This window comes from Corticium candelabrum, chromosome 12, assembly GCF_963422355.1.
Source record: "Corticium candelabrum chromosome 12, ooCorCand1.1, whole genome shotgun sequence".
Taxonomy (NCBI): Eukaryota; Metazoa; Porifera; class Homoscleromorpha; order Homosclerophorida; family Plakinidae; genus Corticium; species Corticium candelabrum.
The window spans coordinates 5,381,144-5,403,825 of NC_085096.1; the positions used below are offsets into that span (position 1 = coordinate 5,381,144).

General features: G+C 41.1%; 1 protein-coding gene across 1 annotated transcript; it reads right to left on the bottom strand.

Moving 5' to 3' along the window:
• Window positions 1-4,402: 4,402 nt before the first annotated feature.
• On the bottom strand, window positions 4,403-18,379 carry LOC134187631 (serine/threonine-protein phosphatase 6 regulatory ankyrin repeat subunit B-like). Its single transcript, XM_062655783.1, has 6 exons — window positions 17,214-18,379; window positions 16,621-17,157; window positions 11,283-11,404; window positions 9,122-9,251; window positions 8,861-9,052; window positions 4,403-4,812 (listed from the first exon to the last, which is right to left on the bottom strand). The coding sequence occupies exons 1-6, from the start codon at window positions 18,313-18,315 to the stop codon at window positions 4,403-4,405; spliced, it is 2,493 nt and encodes an 830-aa protein (XP_062511767.1). The 5' UTR covers window positions 18,316-18,379.
• Window positions 18,380-22,682: the final 4,303 nt, after the last annotated feature.

Genomic DNA, 22,682 nt, shown 5'->3' on the forward strand with positions numbered 1-22,682 from the left:
TATGACTGAGAACACTTCAACAAAACATGCTGCTTTATAATTTCTCTCCAAAGAAAAGGGCTCCGGATCCTGGCTGGACTGCATTTCTAGTACGCAGAAGCTTACACTTTCTCCGGATTAGTTCCATTTGGCAGCTTTCGTTAGGCTTGGTCTTTCAATGCCATTGCCTGCGACAATTGGCACATACATGCGAATATAAAAACCACTAGATGATGAAGGTTACCATCTGATTACATGTAAATTAATCCCGTGGTGGACCAGTTTGGACTCATAATTCAATGGTTTCAGCCTAGTCAGATTGTCTAAATCATGTCCATCTTAACCATATCATAGAGCCGAGACATACATACAGCAGCTCCCAAGCCAGACCTGATCGAGATTATCATTCAAAATGCGTTTGAATTCAATGTTGAGCAGGGGATCCATAGCTCACCCCTGGTGTCCTGACATCATTCTAAAAAATGCAGCACAAAGCAGTGGATAAGTGGCTCTGAAGAAAAAGGAAAAGAAGAATGAAGAGTACTGCTCAGAAAGACATCCAAGTGGGTCTTTCCCTAACACGGTCCCTTGTGTCTGAACACTTTGGACAGAGTTTCTGCATCACAAATATCTCAACAATCAAGAGATGACAAGAGAAAACAAACAGTACAGATTTCAAACCTTACTGGCAACAACAACTGGTCGTGACACTGCAGAGATGCAATGCCAGTGATATAAAAAGAAGATAAACAGGATGACGTGCTCAAGAGACTCGTTACGTAATATAAACAAAAGTCAATTGCACACCAAATAAGTTAACACTGTAAAAACGGCCCTAGTAGTCCTACATAGTTTTGTTCTGAAAAGACAGTAGCTTTAGCTATATTTAGATTGTAATAGCTTTGATGTTTCAAATATATGTTCTTTGACAGACAGACAGACAGATATGACTTGAAGAACCTTTCGCAAAATATTGGCAGTGCCATCAACAGTCGATAAAAAGTAGAAACAGGCACCACTTCCTATCAAATTAGGATGATTAGGAATGACATCGGTCGAGGCTATTGCTTCATCAGAGTTCTTGGGAGGATGGATGCATACTCTGTCAAACTTGCCTACTAGGTTCATTTACTCCACTAACGATGTATCACTCTTGCTTTCAACAGATATCTTGAGGATATGGGCCGATATTCATCATGTTGTCAAGTCTACTGGTTGTAATGATTGCCAACATCTAATTGAGTTTGTCAAATAGCCCACGAAATTACAATAAAACTGTCTAGTCAACTACATGAGGCAAATGCAAATTCCTGTCTGGAAACTGCGATTTCACAATCAGATAGAGATGCAGCTAAATTTAGATCAATAAGAGTAAGGGAGCTGGGTCATGGCTGGAAGCCATTCCTACTGAAGAGGTTCTTGCACTTAAACCCGACGAATTTCGTTTGGCAGCATCTCTGAGGTTGCACATACCTACACCTTTTGTCAACTGGAACATCCAGTGTGAATGTGGCAAGTTGGCAGATGAATATCATCTTCTTACATGCAAACATGGAGGTGGGCCTGTGTGGCAGCATTATGAAATTGTAAATGCATGGAGCACTTGTCTACATGAATTAAAGATTCTTCACAAGAAAGAACCTCGACATCAGTATTCTGGAAATGAGAATAGACCAAACATAGTTGTGTACGACTCTTGGTGTAGTTATGACCTTGATGTAGCCATGGCTCATCCTTTCAGCCAAGACACTTTAAAGCAGGCAGCTTTAGAGGAAGATTGCAGTAAGAAGGGAGAAAAGGAAGATAGATGATCAAATACAAAAAACAACAACTTGCCGGCAATACATCAAGCCTCAATTTCAATCCTCTGGTATTCAAAAATTTTGAAACTTGGGGATCAGAAGATACCAACCATTTAAACAAACTAGCAAGAAGATCAAGAGACATCGGACGCTATACAAATGAAGCTTACTTTAGAAGTTTTTGGAGGGAAAATTCTCAATAATGTTACAACGATGTAAAGATTGTCATCCTACACAAGCTCACTCGTGTCTTCCCTGGAGAAGTAGATGAGAACATATACAATAGAGACTATCAAAGTAGCTTGCATGAAACTAGAACTGAACTCGGTAGCTTATTTGCATTTAGTGTTAGAAATGTAACATAGAGTTTGTGTTTTAATAAACAAAGATCAACAGACAGACTGACAGACAAAAGTCTATTCTTCCTTTACAACAGCACATCTATTACTCCTTAATTGCCTACACAGATTTCTCCATAGCATAGTCGCTCAATACAAGCCACCAGTCTATCACAACAAACGAACAGACAAACAGGCAGACAGACAAGTAAAGAGACAACACACAGAGACAGAAACAGGCAAACAGACAGACATCATTTGATAGCAGTTTAGACTACTAAAGGTATTCCGTCTTCCAATTTAGTTAAAATATAACATGTAAGATGTAAACATATTGAAATGATACTAATTACTGTTAATCAACACAAAATTATTGTTAATTTCAAACAATAGATATCATTGTAGCAACAAACTCCTACACATCATTTTAATCTAAATTGAGATAGAAACAAAACGTAGATATGTTAAACATAACTGATAATTCTTAGAAAATGTAATACAGCAAAATGTGCTCATAATAGTTCTATACCTTCCCCTTCATATGATTCTCCTTTACAAACAAAGTCAGTTGACTGAACATCGAGATTAAAAGCTTTCAATACGTCTTGAGTTTGAGAAGATTTCCGTGTAACTTCAGTATCTACGATTATAGAAACATCAGAAGCATCTTTTGTGACGTCAGTTAGTAAATCAGATGGTGACTGTTGTAACCCATGAAAGGTACCTGTAACATTACATAAAATAGAAGAAATCCTAAGAGCACAACAGATACTGCCCATTGATGTTTCTATACCTTTAGTATCCTTCAGTTCTATCTTCTCACTTTCATCTGTAGTAACATGGCTAAGTTGCTCTCGTAAGAGAAAGTCACTGAGTGGTCTATGAGACACTCTTTGGAGGTCATAAGAAGTCCCATACAATTTCTACAGAATGACACCTCTTGCAAGTTGATTCATAAAACAATTTAGTAACTACTACTAGCTACAATGAAGCAGCACTAAAGTGCTAAACCTTCGGCTGCTGGCTTTTAGGTTAAGGAACATGCAGCCACTGCACCATTTAGCCTCGACAGTAGGCCACCTTTGCCTTTCGTGATGGACTACCTTGTGTGATTAAATGTCATGATCACATGACTGGAAACAATTTACACCAGAACTATACTTTTGCTAAGTTTTGTGCCAGTTTGACGCTGTTCAGGTTCATTAGCAATTCAAAATATTCAATTCAAAATACATACTCCTGAGTCGAGACAAGAAATTGTGTGTCAGTTTCTTGCTTAAGGAAATTACGCCATAGCTCGCCATCACTGTGACTTCAACCTACAACCCTGCAAGGTTCTGGATATTTTCAAGATTCCGGATACTTTCATTCTCCAAATGCACTCACTAACCAATTGACCTACATCACCACACACGCACACACACACACACACACACACACACACACACACACACACACACACACACACACATACACACATACACACACACACACACACACACACACACACACACACACACACACACACACACACACACACACACACACACTCTGACTTCACTTGAGTAAGTGGTGCAGGCCACATTGTTAGGTCACATCCGTAATCATGCAGTAGACTTTATTCCCCTAAGTAATCTCTTGATTCTGTTTGGATATTGATAGCAGAACTTCATACGATTTCCATAACCTTGCTGTTTAAGTTTTGGTAGCAGTGACAGCAAGATTTAGCTGTTGTGCTCCACGTTTCTGTCATTGGTGATTGACAAGACCTGCATTGTTTTGCGTTGTAAAGAAACAATCAGGTTGAGAACACTGTAGGTTGGTCTGATCTGATACTTGCTTCCTCTCTTAGCTTTCTTCCTTCCTCCTGTCTTTCAACATCTTTTCCATTAATTTCCACAGCTTTCCCATTCAACTCTGTAACTACAGTGTCCACTATGGATCTCTACTTAGCACGATCCTAGGCACTGTGCATCCAATCTCTGCTGAGCTCACATTTCTTCAAACCATCACACACACGCGCGCGTGCACACACACACACACACACACACGTGCGTGCGCACACACACACACACACACACACACACACATGCACACACACACGCACACACACACACACACACACACACACACACACACACACACACACGTCTTGTTAAGTGTTCACAATATAGCAAATATCGCGTAACCCTAGATGTTGACCTCTTTGCTACCCGTGTCAATGAATTCCCGGATGTTTCATATGCTTTGTGCTTTGATGGTAATATAAACTACAAAGTCGAGTCATGTCAACCTGCCCCACCCAGGGGCATCTATTAGTGCAAGATGTGCATCAGGTATAGGATATTGTGAACCAAGCACAACGTTGCATTTAGACAACAATAACATTACCTTGCAGTACTGTTGCATAATGTTAGCAGCATCATTTATATCAGATGACTTCAATGCATTGATTAGATGCTCAACGGTTGCTTCAGATGGTGACTTCTTGCTGCACCACTGATTCAATAAAGCCAGTGCCGAGCCTTCTCCTTCTTTCTTATCCCAATGGAGAAGTCCTTCATCATCTAGTAAGTGTGAGCTGAGACGTTGCCGGTCATCTGCCCTTTCAGTTTGGTCTAGAAGTTTGCATACTTCAATGACATGATGATTAAGACCAACTACAAGATCTTTCACTGCAATTTGAGAAGTCACTAAACATAAACTTAATTTCATGACTAACCAATCTCCAAGTTGCTAAATTTGAATAATGAACACATAACAAATATAAAAAGCAAACAACAAATACAAAACAGACAAGAATACAGTACATATTACAAAAGCAGAGACAGACAGACAAACAAACAGACAGACAGACAAACAAACAGACAGACAGACAGACAGACCGACCGACAGACAGACAGACCAACAGACAGACTAAGACATTCTAAGATCTTTACAGTTGACAGTTCATTCGCACGTAGTTAAATTATGGCGTCGGCCGTTTGGGCCAGACTAGAATGTAATAGTGTTGTTCTTTGAAAATATATGTATTGACAAACAGACAGACAGACAGACAGACAGACAGACAGACAGACAAACAGACTGTAGGTTTTTTAGTTTGATACAGGCTATGTGCTATTGGGACAGTAGAGTTGCTTAGTTGTGTTGTATGCAGATTTCAATGTTGAAAATATATGTATTGGACAGACAGACAGACAAACAGACAAACAGACAGACAGACAGACTACAGAAATGCAATTCGAGAGTAATATAAGGGAAAATAGAAGGTCGTGTAAATATATCTATGATATGTGATGAGTAGTTTTTTACAAGTTTCCAAGCCTTGTGGTCTTGGAGTAGGTAAATATGAAAGTAGCTTGGAGAATACTGAACGATTGCAGAGGTCTACAGTGGCCCTCATGTACTATAAATTGGGATTTATCAAATATATGAAAAACAGACAGATGAAAATCCCAATGTTATGAGCATGGCATACTTAGACAACGCGTTTCTCCTAGATCAATTTGATGCTGTTTCAAATGCTTTGGCTGATCTTAGGTCAGCATTTGCACCACTTCAGCTGGAAATTCGAGATAGCAAATGTCGTATCGATTGCCCTTTACAAAAGGAAAGTAAACCACTTCTAATTGGCAGTAATATCCCAGTCTTCAACAAAGGCACAATAGTGTTAGGGATTCCTATTGGTCACGAGAACTTTATCTCAAGAACTTGTGTTGAAATTGCACAGGAAGAAAGTCCTGTGACAATCTGGTTCAACTAGATGATATACAGAGAGCAATGTTGCTCTTCCAACACACACATATTGATTAGGCTATCTAGTGAGACCCGTTCCTCCAGATGAATTCCAAGCTGCAGCAAAAATTCACAACTGGAAGACACTTTTTTATATTCAGCAAGCTGCTAAACGTAGATAATATCACTACGAAGTCATGAGCTCTAGCCATACTTCCCACAGTGCTTAGTCAACCAATCTCATTAAACTCCCAAACAGACCCTATCAACTACAAATCGCAAAAGTTATTGAATCCATGTCAGGCACTGACGGACCTATGAAGTGACACCAAATAGTTACAACATCATCTGTCAAAAAAACTGGTCAGGGCACAAGTGTTGCATATGACTGAGAACACTTCAACAAAACATGCTGCTTTATAATGTCTCTCCAAAGAAAAGGGCTCCGGATCCTGGTTGGACAGCATTTCTAGTTCACAGAAGCTTGCACTTTCTTCGGATTTGTTCCATTTGGCAGCTTTTGTTAGGCTTGGTCTTTAAATGACATTGCCTCCGACAATTGACACATACATGCGAATGTGGAAAACTACTGGATGATAAAGGTTACCATCTGATTACACGTAAAACCGGTGGTGGACCAGTTTGGACCAATATTCCATGTTTTCAGCCTGGTCAAATTGTCTAAATCATGTCCATCTTAACCATATCATAGAGCCGAGACTTACATATACCAGATCCCAAGCCAAACCTGGTCAAGATTATCATTCAAAACGCGTTTGAATTCAATGTTGAGCTGAATATCCATAGCTCACCCCTGGTGTCCTGACATCATTCATTCTAAGAAAAGCAGCACAAAGCAGTGGATAAGTGGCTCTAAAGAGGAAGAAAGAAAGAAAGAAAGAAGGAAAAGTACAGCTCAGAAAGACATCCAAGTGGCTCCCTCCCTAATATGGTCCCCTAGTGTTTGAACACTGGACATTGGAGCAAAGAAGGACAGCAGTTTCTGCATCACAAATATCTCAACAATCAAGAGATGACAAGAGAAAACAAACAGTATAGATTTCAAACCTTACAGGCAACAACAACTGGTCGTGACATTGCAGAGATGCAATGCCAGTGATACAAAAAGAAGATAAACAGTATGACATGCTCAAAATTTAGAGACCCGTTACATAATTTATACAGAAGTCAATTGCACGCTAAATAAGTTAGCACTGTAAAAACGGCCCTAGTAGTCCTATATAGTTTTGATCTGAAAAGACAGTAACTTTAGCTATATTTAGATTGTAATAGCTTTGATATTTCAAATATATGTTCTTTGACAGACAGACAGACAGACACGTCACAAACATAACTCAAAGAACCTTTCGCAAAATATTGGCAGTGCCATCAATAGTCGATGAAAGGAGGAAACAGGCAACACTTCCTATCAAATCAGGAGGATTTGAAATGACATTGGTCGATGCTATTGCTTCATCTGCGTTTCTAGGAGAATGGATGCATACTCTGTCAAACTTACCTACTATGTTCATTTATTCCACTACCAATGCATGACTCTTGCTTTCAACAGATAATATCTTGAAGATATGGGCCGATATTCAACATGCTGTCAAGTCTACTGGTTGTCATGATTGCCAACATCTAATTAAGTTTGTCAAACAGCCCACAAAATTACAACAAAAACTATCTAGTCAACTACATGAAGCAAATGCAAATTCCTGCCTGAAAACTGCAATTTCACAATCAGATAGACCTGCAGCTAAATTTAGATCAATAAGAGGTAAGGGAGCTGGGTCATGGCTGGAAGCCCTTCCTACTGACGAGATTCTTGCACTTAAACCCGACGAATTTCGTTTGGCAGCATCTCTGAGGTTGGACATACCTGCACCTTTTGTTAACTAGAACATCCAGTGTGAATGTGGCAAGTTGCCAGATGAATATCATCTTCTTACATGCAACATGAAGGTGGGCTTGTGTGGCAGCATGATGAAATTGTCAATGCATGGAGCACTTGTCTACATAAATTAAAGACTCATCACAAGAAAGAACGTCGACATCGTTACTCTGGAAATGAGAATAGACCAAACATAGTTGTGTATGACTCTGGTGTAGCCATGACCTTGATGTAGCCATGGCTCTCCTTTCAGCAAAGACACTTTAAGCAGGCAGCTTTAGAGGAAGGTCGCAGTAAGAAGAGAGAAAAGGAAGATGATCAAATACGAAAAACAACAACTTGCCGGCAATACATCAAGCCTCAACTTCACTCCTCTGGTATTCAAACATTTAGGAACTTGGGGAGCAGAAAATACCAACTATTTAGACAAACTAGTCAGAAGATCAAGAGACATCGAAGGCTATACAAATGAAGCTGACTTCAGAGATTTTTGGAGGAAAAATTCTTAATAATCTTACAACTATGTAATGTTAAAGTCATCCTCCACAAGCTGACTTGTGTCTTCCCTAGAGAAGTAGATGAGAACATATACGATAGAGACTACAAAGTAGCTTGCATTAAACTAGAACTGAACTCGGTAGCTTGTTTGCATTTAGTGTTAATTAAAATGTTACATAGAGTTTGTGTTTCAATAAACAAAGATCGACAAACAGACAGACAGACAAAAGTCTATTCTTCCTTTACAACAACACATCTATTGCTCCTTAATTGCCTAAACAGATTTCTTCATAGCATAGTTGCTCAAAATACAAGTCACCAGTCTCTAACAACAAACAAACAGACAAACAGGCAAACAGACAAGCAAAGAGACAAACAGACAGAGACAGAAACAGGCAGACAGACAGACATCATTTGATAGCAGTTTAGACTATTACTGTTAATCACCACTAAATTATTTTTAATTTCAAACAATAGATATCATTGTAGCAACTAACTCCTACACATCATTTTGATCTAAACTGAGATAGAAACAAAACGTAGATATGTTAAACATAACTGATAATTTTTTAGAAAATGTAATACAGCAAAATGTGCTCATGATAGTTCTATACCTTTCCCTTCATATGATTCTCCTTTACAAACAAAGTCAGTTGATTGATCAAGACTAGAACCTTTCAATACGCCTTGAGTTTGAGAAGATTTCCGTGTAACTTCAGTATCTAAGATTTTAGAAACATCAGAAACATCTTTTGTGACGTCAGTTAGTAAATCAAATGGTGACAGTTGTAGCCCAAGAAAGGTACCTGCAACATTGCATAAAACAGAAGAAATGCTAAGAGCACAAAGGATACAGCCCATTGATGTTTGTATACCTTTAGTATCCTTCAGTTGTATCTTCTCGCTTTCAGCTGTACTAACGTGCCTAAGTCGTTTTGGTATGAGACGGCTACTGAATGGTCTATGAGACACTCTTTGGAGGTCATACGAAGTGTCATACAATTCCTACAGAATGACGCCTCTTGCAATTGATTCATAAAACAATTTAGTAACTACTACTAGATACAATAAAGCACCACTAAAATGCTAAACCCTCGGCTGCCAACTTTTAGGTTACAAAACATGCAGTTGCTGCACCATCTAGCCTCAACACTAGGCCAACTTCGCCTTTCGTGATGGACTACCTTGTGTGATTTAATGTCATGATCACATGACCAAAAACAATTTACACCTGAACTATACTTTGGCTAAATTTTGTGCCAGTCTGACACTGTTCAAGCACTGTTTGGATGTATTCATTAGCAATCGCTGTTTCCTGTAGGGGAGACGCCACCTACTACTGTATAACGTGTTATTTTATTTCGTAATTCAGTGTGACTTTTCTTTACCTAAATAAGATAACACCTCAAATTTTCTAAGTTCTATACTTCAATTGCAGAAGGTACCGATAGAATGAAAGTAACCCAGATACTTCACAAACTCCCGGAAGTTTTGCACACAGCGATAAAAACCACCTGCTTGGAGAAACAACAAGCATTTCCAGAGCAACCACAAATGCAAGAGCCAAGGTGCACCATGTTCATGGCACCATATGTAGTGGGCAAGCGGTACTAGATCTCACATGACACCCAAATTTCTTCTAGTTCTGAAGGGGTATAGCGTGACCTCTAGAATGGGGGGGAGGAACAAACTACACGCTGCTAGATGACACGCCCACTTTTATGGACACGCCCATTTTATTGGCTTCTAATTAACTAATACTGTAGAGTCAGAGGCAGATCCACACTGAAAAAGGTGTATAAACTATATACAGCATTAGTCCTCACACCTATTTACAGTCCACATCTTTTATGAACACACCTACAAATGATGGGGCTATATAGTCTGGTCTAGCCCATGCCACGCTACGCCCTTGATGTTCTGCACACACCAAATGTGTGCCTCAATTTGTTATACCAAAATCAGGTTACGCCAAAATGCATTTGCATCTGAATTACCGAAATTTTAACAAACACTGAAAATAACACGATATACAGTGTATCTGATCACGTATTAGCAATCAGCACAACATGTATCCAAAGAAGACATTGACTACGACAAGCACAACACAAGTCGACCTATCCATGCAACTAACTTTGGGTCGAGTCCGTGAAACAGTGAACCACCTGTGTTTGTTTAGGTAGAAACAACTTACTAAGAGAATTGCCAACATCCGCTCTCGTGACAATTTAACACATACAACCATATGGTAATACCGCCGACATCCGGCTATCAACCCGTCCACATCCGTCTGATGGTCTAATGGTTCGGTGGTTGGGTCGTCGACAAGACTCACTACTGTAACCAGAGGCTTCACCTAAGGGTTACACGATTACAAAATTACAAAATTTACAGAATTACAAAAACCCTCTCAGATTGACTAGTGCTATTGCCATGAAAGAACACAGAAGTGAACATCTCCACTATTGCATAAAACCATATACAGTCAAACTTCCCTAATCCGAACCTCGCCAATCCGAGCCTTGCTAATGCAAAGTACATTTGGCGCCCTGCCCTGCCTTGCATACCCAGATCCTATTTATTCTGCCTTATCCGGGTTGCTGTCACAAGCAGAAATCTAGTTTTCAGCACATGCACGTATCTGACTTTTAAATACTATTTAGAAGAATGTAGTCATTGCAGCAGTGTTTTACCACAAATATAAGATATACGTAAACGCATACGTAAATGCATACGTAAATGCATAAGTAAATGCGCCAATAGTCTGGGTGTCCAAGAGAAGGTCTAGACCTCTAAGGCTACGTGTTTTGACTGAGCCTATAATGTATGGCTCTGCATTTTGGTAATCTGAACAACTTTACTAATCCAAACAATTAAGGCTTGGCACAAGACTGCTTGAATTAACGAGGTACTACTGTACATAATTTCACACACTGACAAGATCAAAATTTTCTATGACTGACTGCGATGCAAAAATTGCTTAGAATTGTAAAACAGACACCCATTTTAGTGTAGACCCATACACATGATACTTACCTTTGGTGTCAAACTATAACGACTTGAAACGTGACTAAATGAAGCATAACCACTTGAACGAAGACCACTTGAAGACTGTTGTGAGGGAATATCAAATTTAGTATTACGAGACTCCAACAAACCTAAATCAAAAATTTTCATTTTGAAATTAAACAAATCACTGTCAACAGTAAGTACTGTATACAATAAACCATGCATGAATAATTCCACAGTCACGTAGTAATGTTGTAAAGGGTTCGAAAACCCGGTCGTCAAGTCGCCAAATGGCGATCTCTGTCACAGGAATGGCGACTAGTCAAGCCTACAAAGCCGCCATGCCGTAGGAATGGTAAATTGTGACGAAGATAGATTTTCCAAATTTCCGAGTTTAGAAGGAGCTTGAAATCTAGTACGATATAATCTGGGTACACAAAAACCTCAACTTTGCCATCTACATGAACATAAACTGTCCGCCCGTGTATTCCGCGATCCCATGATGTGCTGAAGCACGTGCACAAGAAATGACACTTACCTACACTTTTACAAGCCAGAGCAATTCTAGCCGAGACTAGCAAATACCAATATTCCCGGAAGCCAGCTACTAATTTATTGTCTTGGTGCCAACTAGATTTGATGGCTAGGGATCTGATTCCAGACAAAGCTCCTGCAAATCTAGATGTGGGCGCAGACGGAAACTGCCTCTATTGGGCCATTTCTTTGCTTTTGTGGGACACGAAATTGCCATCAAGAACTACGGCTTCGCACTGTTCTTGAGCTCATGCTCAATTACATCAGTTGCTGCAAGGAACACGTTGACAAGGTATCAATGGAGTTTGGCTTCTCTCTGCTCAGAATCTATTTGTCTAGTCTTACTTATGGTAAGAACTTCAAGTATGACAATAACGGAAATATGCCATGTGTGCATGAGGTATGCACGAAAAGACCATGACCTTAGTGTTACAGTCATCCTAGTTCAATAGTATGGTGCGGCAATGTAACCACATGCAGACACAGAAGGCGCTTCATTCTCTGTAACGAAAAGTAAGTAGCTATAAGACTGTTTGACTAATAACTTCTGAGCATCACAAGTAGGAGTGGCCCGCGTACATTTATTGAGGGGCGTGGCCTAATAAGAACTGCTTTGGCGACCAACATTTCTTAAGAGTAGATTCGAAACTTCGTTGGGAATGTCATCCAGCAAATCCAAAACCACCAAAGAAAACAACAATGGTCCTAGAGGATCACCTTGCTGAACCCCAACCTTGAAAGAATACAATGGCTGCCACACCAAAGTTCCCATGCACACTGATATGACCAGTAGAGAAAGAAAGACTGTCTTGCATTCATTAAAGGCGTTTGCCATGTCTACTCTCAGACAGTACAACTTCTCTTCTGATAATGAAGAAATACATGATCATGTTGTATGTACAGCTGCTTCCAAGCCATTCGTGATACCAACACCTACTTAACCATAAGGTAAAAATATGTCTCTAACATGTGGTCTAGCAGTTGTACAACATAATCGACTTGCAAGTCTCCGTAGAGTATCCCCACTGAAATAAGCCTAAACTTCCCAGTTTCTACTATAAGCTGTGAGTGGAGCTCCTACAAGCCATGGTGCTGTACAAGCAGGTAGCTTTCCAGCTAATATTGTATTATCAGAAAAGTGAGAAGATTGTTCAAACAGGATTGAGCAGTAGATGATATTGTGCCACCTACTGAATCCAACAAGTGTTGAGCTCTAAGTTAAGATCTACCTGGACTGCTACCTCTTGGAAAGGACTGAAGCCCTAAAACAACATGTGTGTGTGCGTGTGTGCGTGCACGTGTGCATGTGCCCCCATTTCACAATCTCACTGTAGGGCGTGTCCATGTGTTACTCTAGAGACAAAACCTACACACACGCACGTGCGTGCGCAAACACACAGTTATTTGGCAAGTTTTCAATCTACTCAACTGCGTTAGAATGTTCAATACACGCGTCGTATTGCTGTAGTAAAACTCTGACTGCAGCGGGCGCATCTTGAATACTAGTATACCATTAGAGGATGGCGTGACTGGCAAGCTCACATCACATTGCACCGCCCTTTGGGCGGTTATCTTCACTCGTTTACAATACTCGCATCCTATTACTCTAAGTGTCTTACACACTCCTGACACCGCATTGGGACTTTACGCATTCTCCCTTCCCACATAAAACGTCACGATCTATTCGTGGAGAATGACACCAATTCCGCAATGAAGACGCACATTTTGTTACATACATATAGATGTACGGACTAACGCAAGCACAAACATGCGAACCTCTAACTGCAGCAAGCACATCTTGCACTCTACTCTAGACAAGAGGATGGCAGACAGTGGCTAGCAAGCACATGTCACATCCACACTCGATTAATTAAACAAACAAACACTGGTGTAGCTCATTTCAGGGCGCCCAAGTCTCGTTTCTGGCCGTTGGAGGCAGTCCAGGCGAAATCCAACTCAACCGTTCGTCTCCGACAGCCGATCTCGACCCTTCCTCTGCGTTTTGCAACGATCTGAGACTGGTGTCGTGTCGATGGCGCATTACAGACAGAAGAGTGGGTTGGCTTATTATAGTATAACACACACACACACACACACACACACACACACACACACACACACACACACACACACACACACACACACACACACACACACACACACACACACGCACGCACATGCACACGCAGCACTAGTCTATGTGCCAAATAATGGACGACCAGCAAAAGTCAATTTTTACGTTTTCTTGGCTCATAGGTAGCTACTGCTTTCTAGGTGTTAGCACAATTTCTACCGTCCATAGGGCGGGTGAGGGCTAGTGTGTGTATATATATATATATACAAATATATGAAATATATATATATATATATATATATATATATATATATATATATATATATATCTTCAAAAATCAAACAATCCCCAAAAACCCAAAAAGTCTTACATTACACTAGGTATGTCACAACTATCAACGTCCTGTACTTCAAGGTGAATTCACTTATGAAATCATTCTCGAGTGACGTTTCCATAATTAAATAGAAAGTTACTGCATCATATTTTGGAAAGCCTGCTGGAATTTAAGGCCACTGACTGCTGCAGTTTCGGAAACAATAGCTTTCAGAGTTTCGATGCTAAAGAATGACCAAAGCCCCGAGGTCTCAACAACTAAGGGGTAGAAGAGACCACCAGCTGCACGAACTCTGCCTTCATGGCAAATATCCTTTTGTTCTTCGCCTGACTCTGCTGCCGCTTCAGCCCGTACAGCTCATTTTGTCACATATAACGGCTGCAAAGAGTTTCTAACTGTTACGTCAAAATAGGCAAGTGGACCCTCCAAGAAATCAGAGTGAAAAACATTACCAGGACGACTTTCAGTAGAACCGTTGCACCTCATCTCCCTCATAACATCTCTGTTCTATATATAACTATTACATCCACCCAACAAACAAGCACCATCCCCAAACAAACCAAACCACAATTATTCTACATATGTAGTCAAATCCCACATGTCAAACTCAGTTTATTCAGCTATGAGCCTATAAGAAAAGGGACTTTGTAAAAGTCACAATACTTGGCGAGTAGCGTACTCTAAACGTATAGGGCTAAACCGACTTCCGGTCTGGGGACTATGTGTCTGTCTGGCTGGCTGGTTGGCTGGCTATGTCTGTCACGCTACAGGAATGTGCCACGCCTCCTTAGTGTGGCCCAATCACGAATTAATTCCTTTATGTCGTTCGTGGCAACCAAAGACCATGGACGAACAGCCAACCGTAGGCGCGAAACTTCCTTGAGAGAGTTGTATTACCAGAACAGTGTAATTCATGTTTGCGATTGCTAGGACCTGTCGGACATAAACAACAGAACTCACCTGTCTGCAACTACTGACCCAAAATCGATCGCTTTCTTCGTTTTACGATATCTATACGGGAATCTAACGTTACGTAACCAGTAGAGATTATGTCCCGTATACGATGACTCTACTTATGACTACAGACTATTTATGGACTTTGCGGTCACGCGAAACAACTGTCGCTATGTAGGATTTTAAATACATTTTACAGGTAGCACATGTAGAAAGAAAATAGCGTGTATATTCGTAATTTTACGCGACCTACAATCACTCCTCCTAGCTAGAGTACACGGTGTTCAGGACTTTGAAGGCTCATAGCTGTAGAAGCGACAGTGTAAACACAGCTTCAATTACTAGTGTATATATATATATATATATATATATATATATATATATATATATATATATATATTGACGTTCTTACAACTAGTCAACACCAACTTCAGTCTTTGCTTGACTCCACAATGTGGCACTCAATTAAAGACAACACCAGCTTACGTGACCGTGCCCAACTTAACACGATATCCGCACAGCACGCTGGAGCATGGCTGCAGGCAATACCCAACCCCAACACTGGCCTCACCATGCCCCACAGAGAGTTTGTGGTATCGTTGCATATCTGGTTGGGCATCCCACTTTTCCCGGCAGATTTGGGTTCTAAGCAGTGTTCCTGTGGACAGATCTTAGATAAATTTGGCAACCACTTGCTTGGATGTGGCCAGAACAACATAAGAACATGCTGACATGACGCCTTATGTGATGTTCTTTTTCACGCTTTGCTTGTGGATAATGGCAACTGCCGTAAGGAACAACGCTGCAACACTGATACTTGTGCCAGACCGAGTGATATTTTCCACCCTGCCTTCGAACAAGGTTGTGCCACCTATTTTGATGTAACAGTCACAAACACAATGCAACCGTCATACCTTACCCAAACAGCTTATAGTGTGGGAAATGCAGCTGCAGCTGGAGAAAGGGGAAAAGACCAACATCATGAAGCCAATGTCACATCAACTGGAAGTATTTTCCACCCTCTTGTGTGCGAATCTCTTGGCCTGTGGTCACCACACAGTTTGGAAGTATTGAAGACCATCGTACGACGTTTGTCTTTCAAAAGAAATTTGACAGTCAGCCAGGCAGTCAGCAACATACATGAACAACTGTCGGTAAAACTATATAATGCCAAAATGATATGGCATAGACTGGCTTTAGACTGTACAGACATGTTTTTTGAGTAACGTCTGTTAGATACCCACGTAGGTGGGTTTATATAAAATATATGTTTATTAATTATAATTAATTATAATATATATACAAGCCTAGCTTGGAACATCAAGGTCAACTCTCAGATACAATATCTAACATAACAATTGTTTCAATAAAACACTAACTTTGCAAATAGTATAAGTAGCAGATAAGTCAAACTCATTATTTCATTTATATTATTAATACAACTTGTAGTTACAATACATGAAAAATACCTGCAAGTTCCAAATTGCGTGCGATTCCATCAAAGGCCATAGTGGGTGAGTGTTCAAATGTTGGTCTGTTTCTAACTTTGATCGTGAATTCTGCACCATGGCTGAGAAGAAGACGAACAAGTTCTGGTTTCTTTCCAGTAAGAGCATAATATAAAGGTGGTTCTTGATACTTGTGACCCTTAGCATTAACTGATGCTCCTCGTTTAATCAATAATTCACACAGGTCAAATCGTTCTCTTCTAACTGCTAATGTGAGAGGTCGAATATCACAGCTATCTGGTCCATTGACAATTGTACCATTTTCTATTAACTTCATACATGTCTCTATTTGATTTCCAGCAAGTGCTGTTACAAACAATTCATCAACATCCATCATGTCAATCCATTTAGACAAATTTCCAGGAAAAGACTTTTCTGCAGTTGCAATGATCTTGCTCAACACCCAACACTTAAGTTTATCATATTGGACAGTGGAAAATTCCAAACCTTGACGAACGACTTGAGTCTGCATTGAACTGTCTCCTACTTTGTACAGAGCTAAACAAAAGTTAAATGATGCTAATTAAAAGGGAGCTGTACCTAATAATTCAAACCTCTACAAATGTCTTCAACCTGTTTTGAGGTGAGTCCTGCTTTATAGAGAGCTATACAAAAGTCAGGTGATGCTAATTGAAAAGGTGATACATTCTGTCCATTAACAACAGCCACATCTGCTCCATGAGATATCAACGATTTCGCAACCTTTGCTCCATTGCGTCTACATGCTTTGTGTAGTGGTTGGTCCCCATCCTTGTCTGCTGCATGAATGTCAGCATCATGAGCCAGTAAAATGTCACATAATTCAGAATCGTTGTTATCAGATGCATAATGTAGTGGCGTCTTTCCAATATTGTTAGAAGAACAAGAGCTAGCACCACTGAAAAGTAACAAACGAGCAGACTCGATATTACGATTCATACATGCTAGATGTAGTGGCTGATTCCCATCCTTGTCTGCTGCATGAATGTCAGCATCATGAGCCAGTAAAATGTCACATAATTCAGAAATGCCACTCACTCTTTTAGCTACATAATGTAATGGCGTCTTTCCATCATTGTTAGAAGCACCAGAGCTAGCACCACTGGAAAGTAACAAACGAGCAGACCTGATATAACCATTCATACATGCTAGATGTAGTGGCTGATTCCCATCTATATTCACTGCATCAACCTTTGCTTTGAACCGTAGCAAGATTTCAATCACTGCAGCAACGTCTCCTCCAAATCTGTTTGCTTCATGTAGTGGTGTATTTCCATCCTTATCTACCACATTAGTATGAGCTCCATGATCCACAAGCAGCTGCACAATATCAACAAGATGGAGTCGAGCTGCGAAATGCAACGGACGTTCACCATTGTTGTTTCCAGTATTCACAGTAACGTCTGTTAGTAGCAGACGAACAACATCAAGAGAATTCGGACCACGTGACAAAATCGCTCTCCTAATTGCCATATTGCCATATTCGTCTCGAGCAGCGACGTCCGCCCCACGACCAAGTAGAAATTTACACATTTCTACATTACTGCAATAAGCCGCATGGTGTAGAGCTGTCCGTCCATCTTCATCCCGTATATTGACGTCACCTCCCCTGTCCACTAGGTCCTTCACTCTAGCCCACACTTCACGATCTGCAGCCTCAGCGACATTCCCTTCCATTTCCGACGTCTCAACAAGCTTCTTTACTCGGCGAGCCTTTCAACAAGCAAATAGGAGAAACTTCACGTGACGGTGACACACCACGCCACCAGAAGAGCTCAAACAAAGAACCCGGACCAGGACTAGACAAAATCACGTGACATACCACATGCCAAATCACATGCAGACAGACCACGCGCACGCACGCTTGCTTGCGCGCGCAATTTCGATGATTACGGTATATTAGACACGCAAATATACATCACGTGATGTTGACACATCACGAAGAGACACACAAAGAATCGGGCCAAAAAAACAAAATCACGTGACACACCACGTGACAAATTGCACACCACGCGACAAATTGCACACCACGCGAAGCGACCACACACACTCTCAATTTCAATGCCCACGGTATATATTTCTGTCGTTCTCTAAACACAACGTGAGAACTCAATAAAAATTCGACACATGATGAACAATAAGCAGCGGCCACTAAAAGAGAATCGAGTTCCTTCGACAATATCCAAACTCAACATTGTCTAGAAAAAGAACGTACTAATACTGTCACTAGCTGAGATGAGATATTCTGATCATAAATACGGCAACTCTACAAACTTAGTCTAACAAACCAAAACCCCTGCAGTCGGTGGGTGCATAAACAGCAATTCAGTCATCGCCATGACGATGACTCAAAAGTGGCCCCAGACAAGCTAAGCACTAACGAAAAGGTAAAATCACATGGGGCACACAGTGGCACTAGACACCAAAATTCTTAGAAAATTTGACACATAAATAGAGTAAAAATTTTTGACTTAGACTTTGGGTAGAACGGGTCCTCAGTGGTGTGAGGACTTGAGTGTTGGTTGGTGCTGTTTATTGGCTCTTGCTTGAGCGTGAGAGTGGTTTGTGGTGTCGGAGAGATTCGACGGCGTGTTGCCATTGCCAGCAGGTGCGGCAGTAGTATTTGAAGCATTGGGAATCGCGGCAGAAGAAGGGGCCAGGGTTGACGTGGCACATGCCGCACATGGCGTCTTTGAGGTATGGATCGACCTGTACCTGTAGAGTGAAGGAAGGTACGTTAGAAGTTGGGATGTGGGTTGTGTGTGTGTGTGTGTGTGTGTGTGTGTGTGTGTGTGTGTGTGTGTGTGTGTGTGTGTGTGTGTGTGTGTGTGTGTGTGTATCTTTATGCATGTGGATGTTTGTTCTGTTTGTTCGTTTGTCTGTATGCGTTTCCATGTATCGTGTATGATTTTGGGGGTATATGTATGCATGGTGTGTGTGTGTGTGTGTGTGTGTGTGTGTGTGTGTGTGTGTGTGTGTGTGTGTGTGTGTGTGTGTGCGCGCGCGCGCAGTGCTCGAATTAAGGTTTCAACGTTGTCCGGACATATTCTCACGTAGCCAGCCCCTCCCCTTTTAATATCAAAAGTGGGAGGGGCTGGCTACGTGAGACTAACATTTTTAAATTAATTGGACATCACAGCTAGAATTAGTTCAAACATATTTTCCATCGTAACTAACTTACTCAGGAGCATCAAACCTGATTTGTTTCGTATAACGCGCATTAATAAAAAAAGGCAGTCAAATTTAACATGATGAGTGCAATAGATCAGTGTCACCATGCCCTATGATATCCATAAACAGTCAACAGCTACATGAGCACAAAAGTTCAGTAAGGTATCATAAAAGCTGAGGCAATTTTTTTGCCATTCTTGAAAGACACAACAGTGGAAATAATTTCTTAATTTTTACAACGACATTAGACAAGACATTTCAAAGCAGTCCAGCCATAGGTAGACCAATTCTGGTCTATAAACAGTACTAAGTATCCACAAGTCAATGGAGTTTGAGACTAAAATGGTCTCCCACAGATTGTTTTCATGACTTGTGATTTAACTCTGTGGATTAAGCAAAATTAGAAAGTTCCTATAACGAGATACTTAAGACAAAATGTATTAAGCTAAATTAATTAATAGTAAAGCAGAAGTTGAATCATGTTCTGTACTGATCATAAGCACTTATATTCACTGTTAATTAACTATTAATTAGCCTTGAAGCAGCTGTACTAATTGTTGTATCAGAGAGTAAATCAGTTACTACAGTGAAACCTGTACCAGCGACCACCTTCTCTCAGCGACCACCTGGCTTTAGCGACCGCATCTGCCTGGCACGGAACGTTGTCCCATACAATAGCTACTGTACTAAGCAACCACCTGCCCAACGCGACCAACGACCGCTAATCCAAAGTCCCTACAGTAATTAACACCTCTTCTAAGCGACCTCAATGTACCTTTTTCGTCTTGATTACACATTCCAACACGGCTGTCATCTCTCAGAGGTGTTGCCGACACACGTGCGGTACACTTGTATCCCAAATCAATTCTTGCTTGCATGATGTCGCGAAAAGTTCTGAGTGTAGGTGACTGGGTAAAGGTTAATTCAGCTGTCTGATAAAGGAATCTCAGCGAGGCAGATAGCAGGCAGGTGACAGGCAAATGTCGTTGACGCTGGACAACATGGCATTGACACAAGTGACACTGAAGATGATGATGATTATGATCCACCTCAAATTCGAGTTCAAACTTACAAACAAGCCGAAGAGCTCGTGGACGACCTATTCCAGCTTTCACTCATCAAAAATGATCAGAAAATGCTGGATTGGTTGCAAAGTTGGAAACTGTGGTGCAGAAAATGAGTTTGGAAGCCAGGCAGCAGCAAACTCTATCCAGTTTCTTTTCCCTGTCACAGTAGCTAGCTTTGATTAGAACAGTCTGTAACCACATGGACGCAAAACAGTATGTACATTGCACAAAACAAGAAACGAGACGTTTAGGACTTTGTAATTAAGTTTCGTGTCGTGGTGGTCTGGCATGCAGGGCTATATGTGTGTGGAAGCGCGAGGCTTCCTCTACTAAACGACCACTTGTCCTAAGCGACCAATACCCCTGGGTCCCACAGGTGGTCGCATAGTACAGGTTTCACTGTACTTAGGCTTAAACTGACACTAAATTGTACAGGTTCATGTACAACGTACAAAACTAGTGCTTGTCAACAGTTCCCACCCAAGCTTCCCAATCCGCAATAGGGTTCCTAGCGCACGAGTTAATTAGGAAGGTATGACTGTACATCTACTAGAGGAAGTAGCCAATTAGCAAGGTCACTAAACGGTCCGCCGCTGTGACATCTACTCACAGTCCTCATTGTTTCCGGGCTGTTGGTTGGTATTCCTGACTCTTCTTCCCGTTCTGTGTCGTCTTGATAGCCTTTACGTTTACATAACCTCATTCTATTGTTATATGATTTCTAATGGACAGTTTTGGGATATCACTTAACATCTGCGTGTGGTAAACAATTACAGCTGCATCATTACTGACTTTCGGGAGCAAAGTCAGCGTGAACAGAGAGTAGCCTCTGTAAATCTCTAGGATACTGTACATACTATAAAAGTGAAAAGCGACGGAAGATTGAAGTTCACAGCAGACAAGTTAGGACATAGTTGGAGAACGCCGTGCATATCATTACTACAGCACGTGACTCAGGAATCCGTTGTACAAGACCGGTTGGGGTATACTACGTAGCTACTAGTAACTCATGTGTATCTCTTCTGATAACCCATATACGAGAAACACTAATTACAACGAACCTTTTGATAGAGTCGATTACAGTTGGCCGCACCTGTGGTGTAGTAATTATAATTCAATTATCAAATGAAGAGCGGCGATCACTGGGTAATAGACATCGGAAACATGCGGCAAAACGAATAGACGCTCATTGTGCAGCTAGCTGTAGTGGAAAATGATCAATCTAACCTTGAGAGCAAGACATTAGAGCTCCTTTACGGCATGTCTACAGTTGCGTTTCTAAAGTTTGACATCTTGTCCGAACGTTCTTCTTCGTGATCGGACAAACAAGTGTTCGGAAATGTCCGATGTCCGACCGCTATTTCGAGCACTGTGTGTGTGTGTGTGTGTGTGTGTGTGTGTGTGTGTGTGTGTGTGTGTGTGTGTGTGTGTGTGTGTGTGTGTGTGTGTGTGTGTGCGCGCGCGTGTGCGTGTGTGTGTGTGTGTGTGTGCGCGCGCGCGTGTGCGTGTGTGTGTGTGTGTGTGTGTGTGTGTGTGTGTGTGTGCGCGCGCGTGTGCGTGTGTGTGTGTGTGTGTGTGTGTGTGTGTGTGTGTGTGCGCGCGCCTGGAATTGTCATATGGGCACCGGACAAGACTAGCGAGAGAGAGTCTGGGGACGAGGCTAACCACATCAACCAAACATGTACGTATACGATACTCCTCATACCAATAGGGTAAGTATGCTTGTCTGTGTCAATTCCTGCATATGGGGTGCACGTGGGGTATCTGTTTTAGGCAGTCTCATACAAATGGAGCCTACAGCGACAC

Coding starts and splice junctions, on each gene's coding strand:
- LOC134187631 (XM_062655783.1), bottom strand. CDS start 18,315: ATGGAAGGGAATGTCGCTGAGGCTGCAGATCGTGAAGTGTGGGCTAGA. Junction 17,158..17,213: donor GGTTGAAGACATTTGTAGAG/GTTTGAATTATT, acceptor ACTTTTGTTTAG/CTCTGTACAAAGTAGGAGAC. Junction 9,053..9,121: donor ACAACTGAAGGATACTAAAG/GTATACAAACAT, acceptor GCAATGTTGCAG/GTACCTTTCTTGGGCTACAA.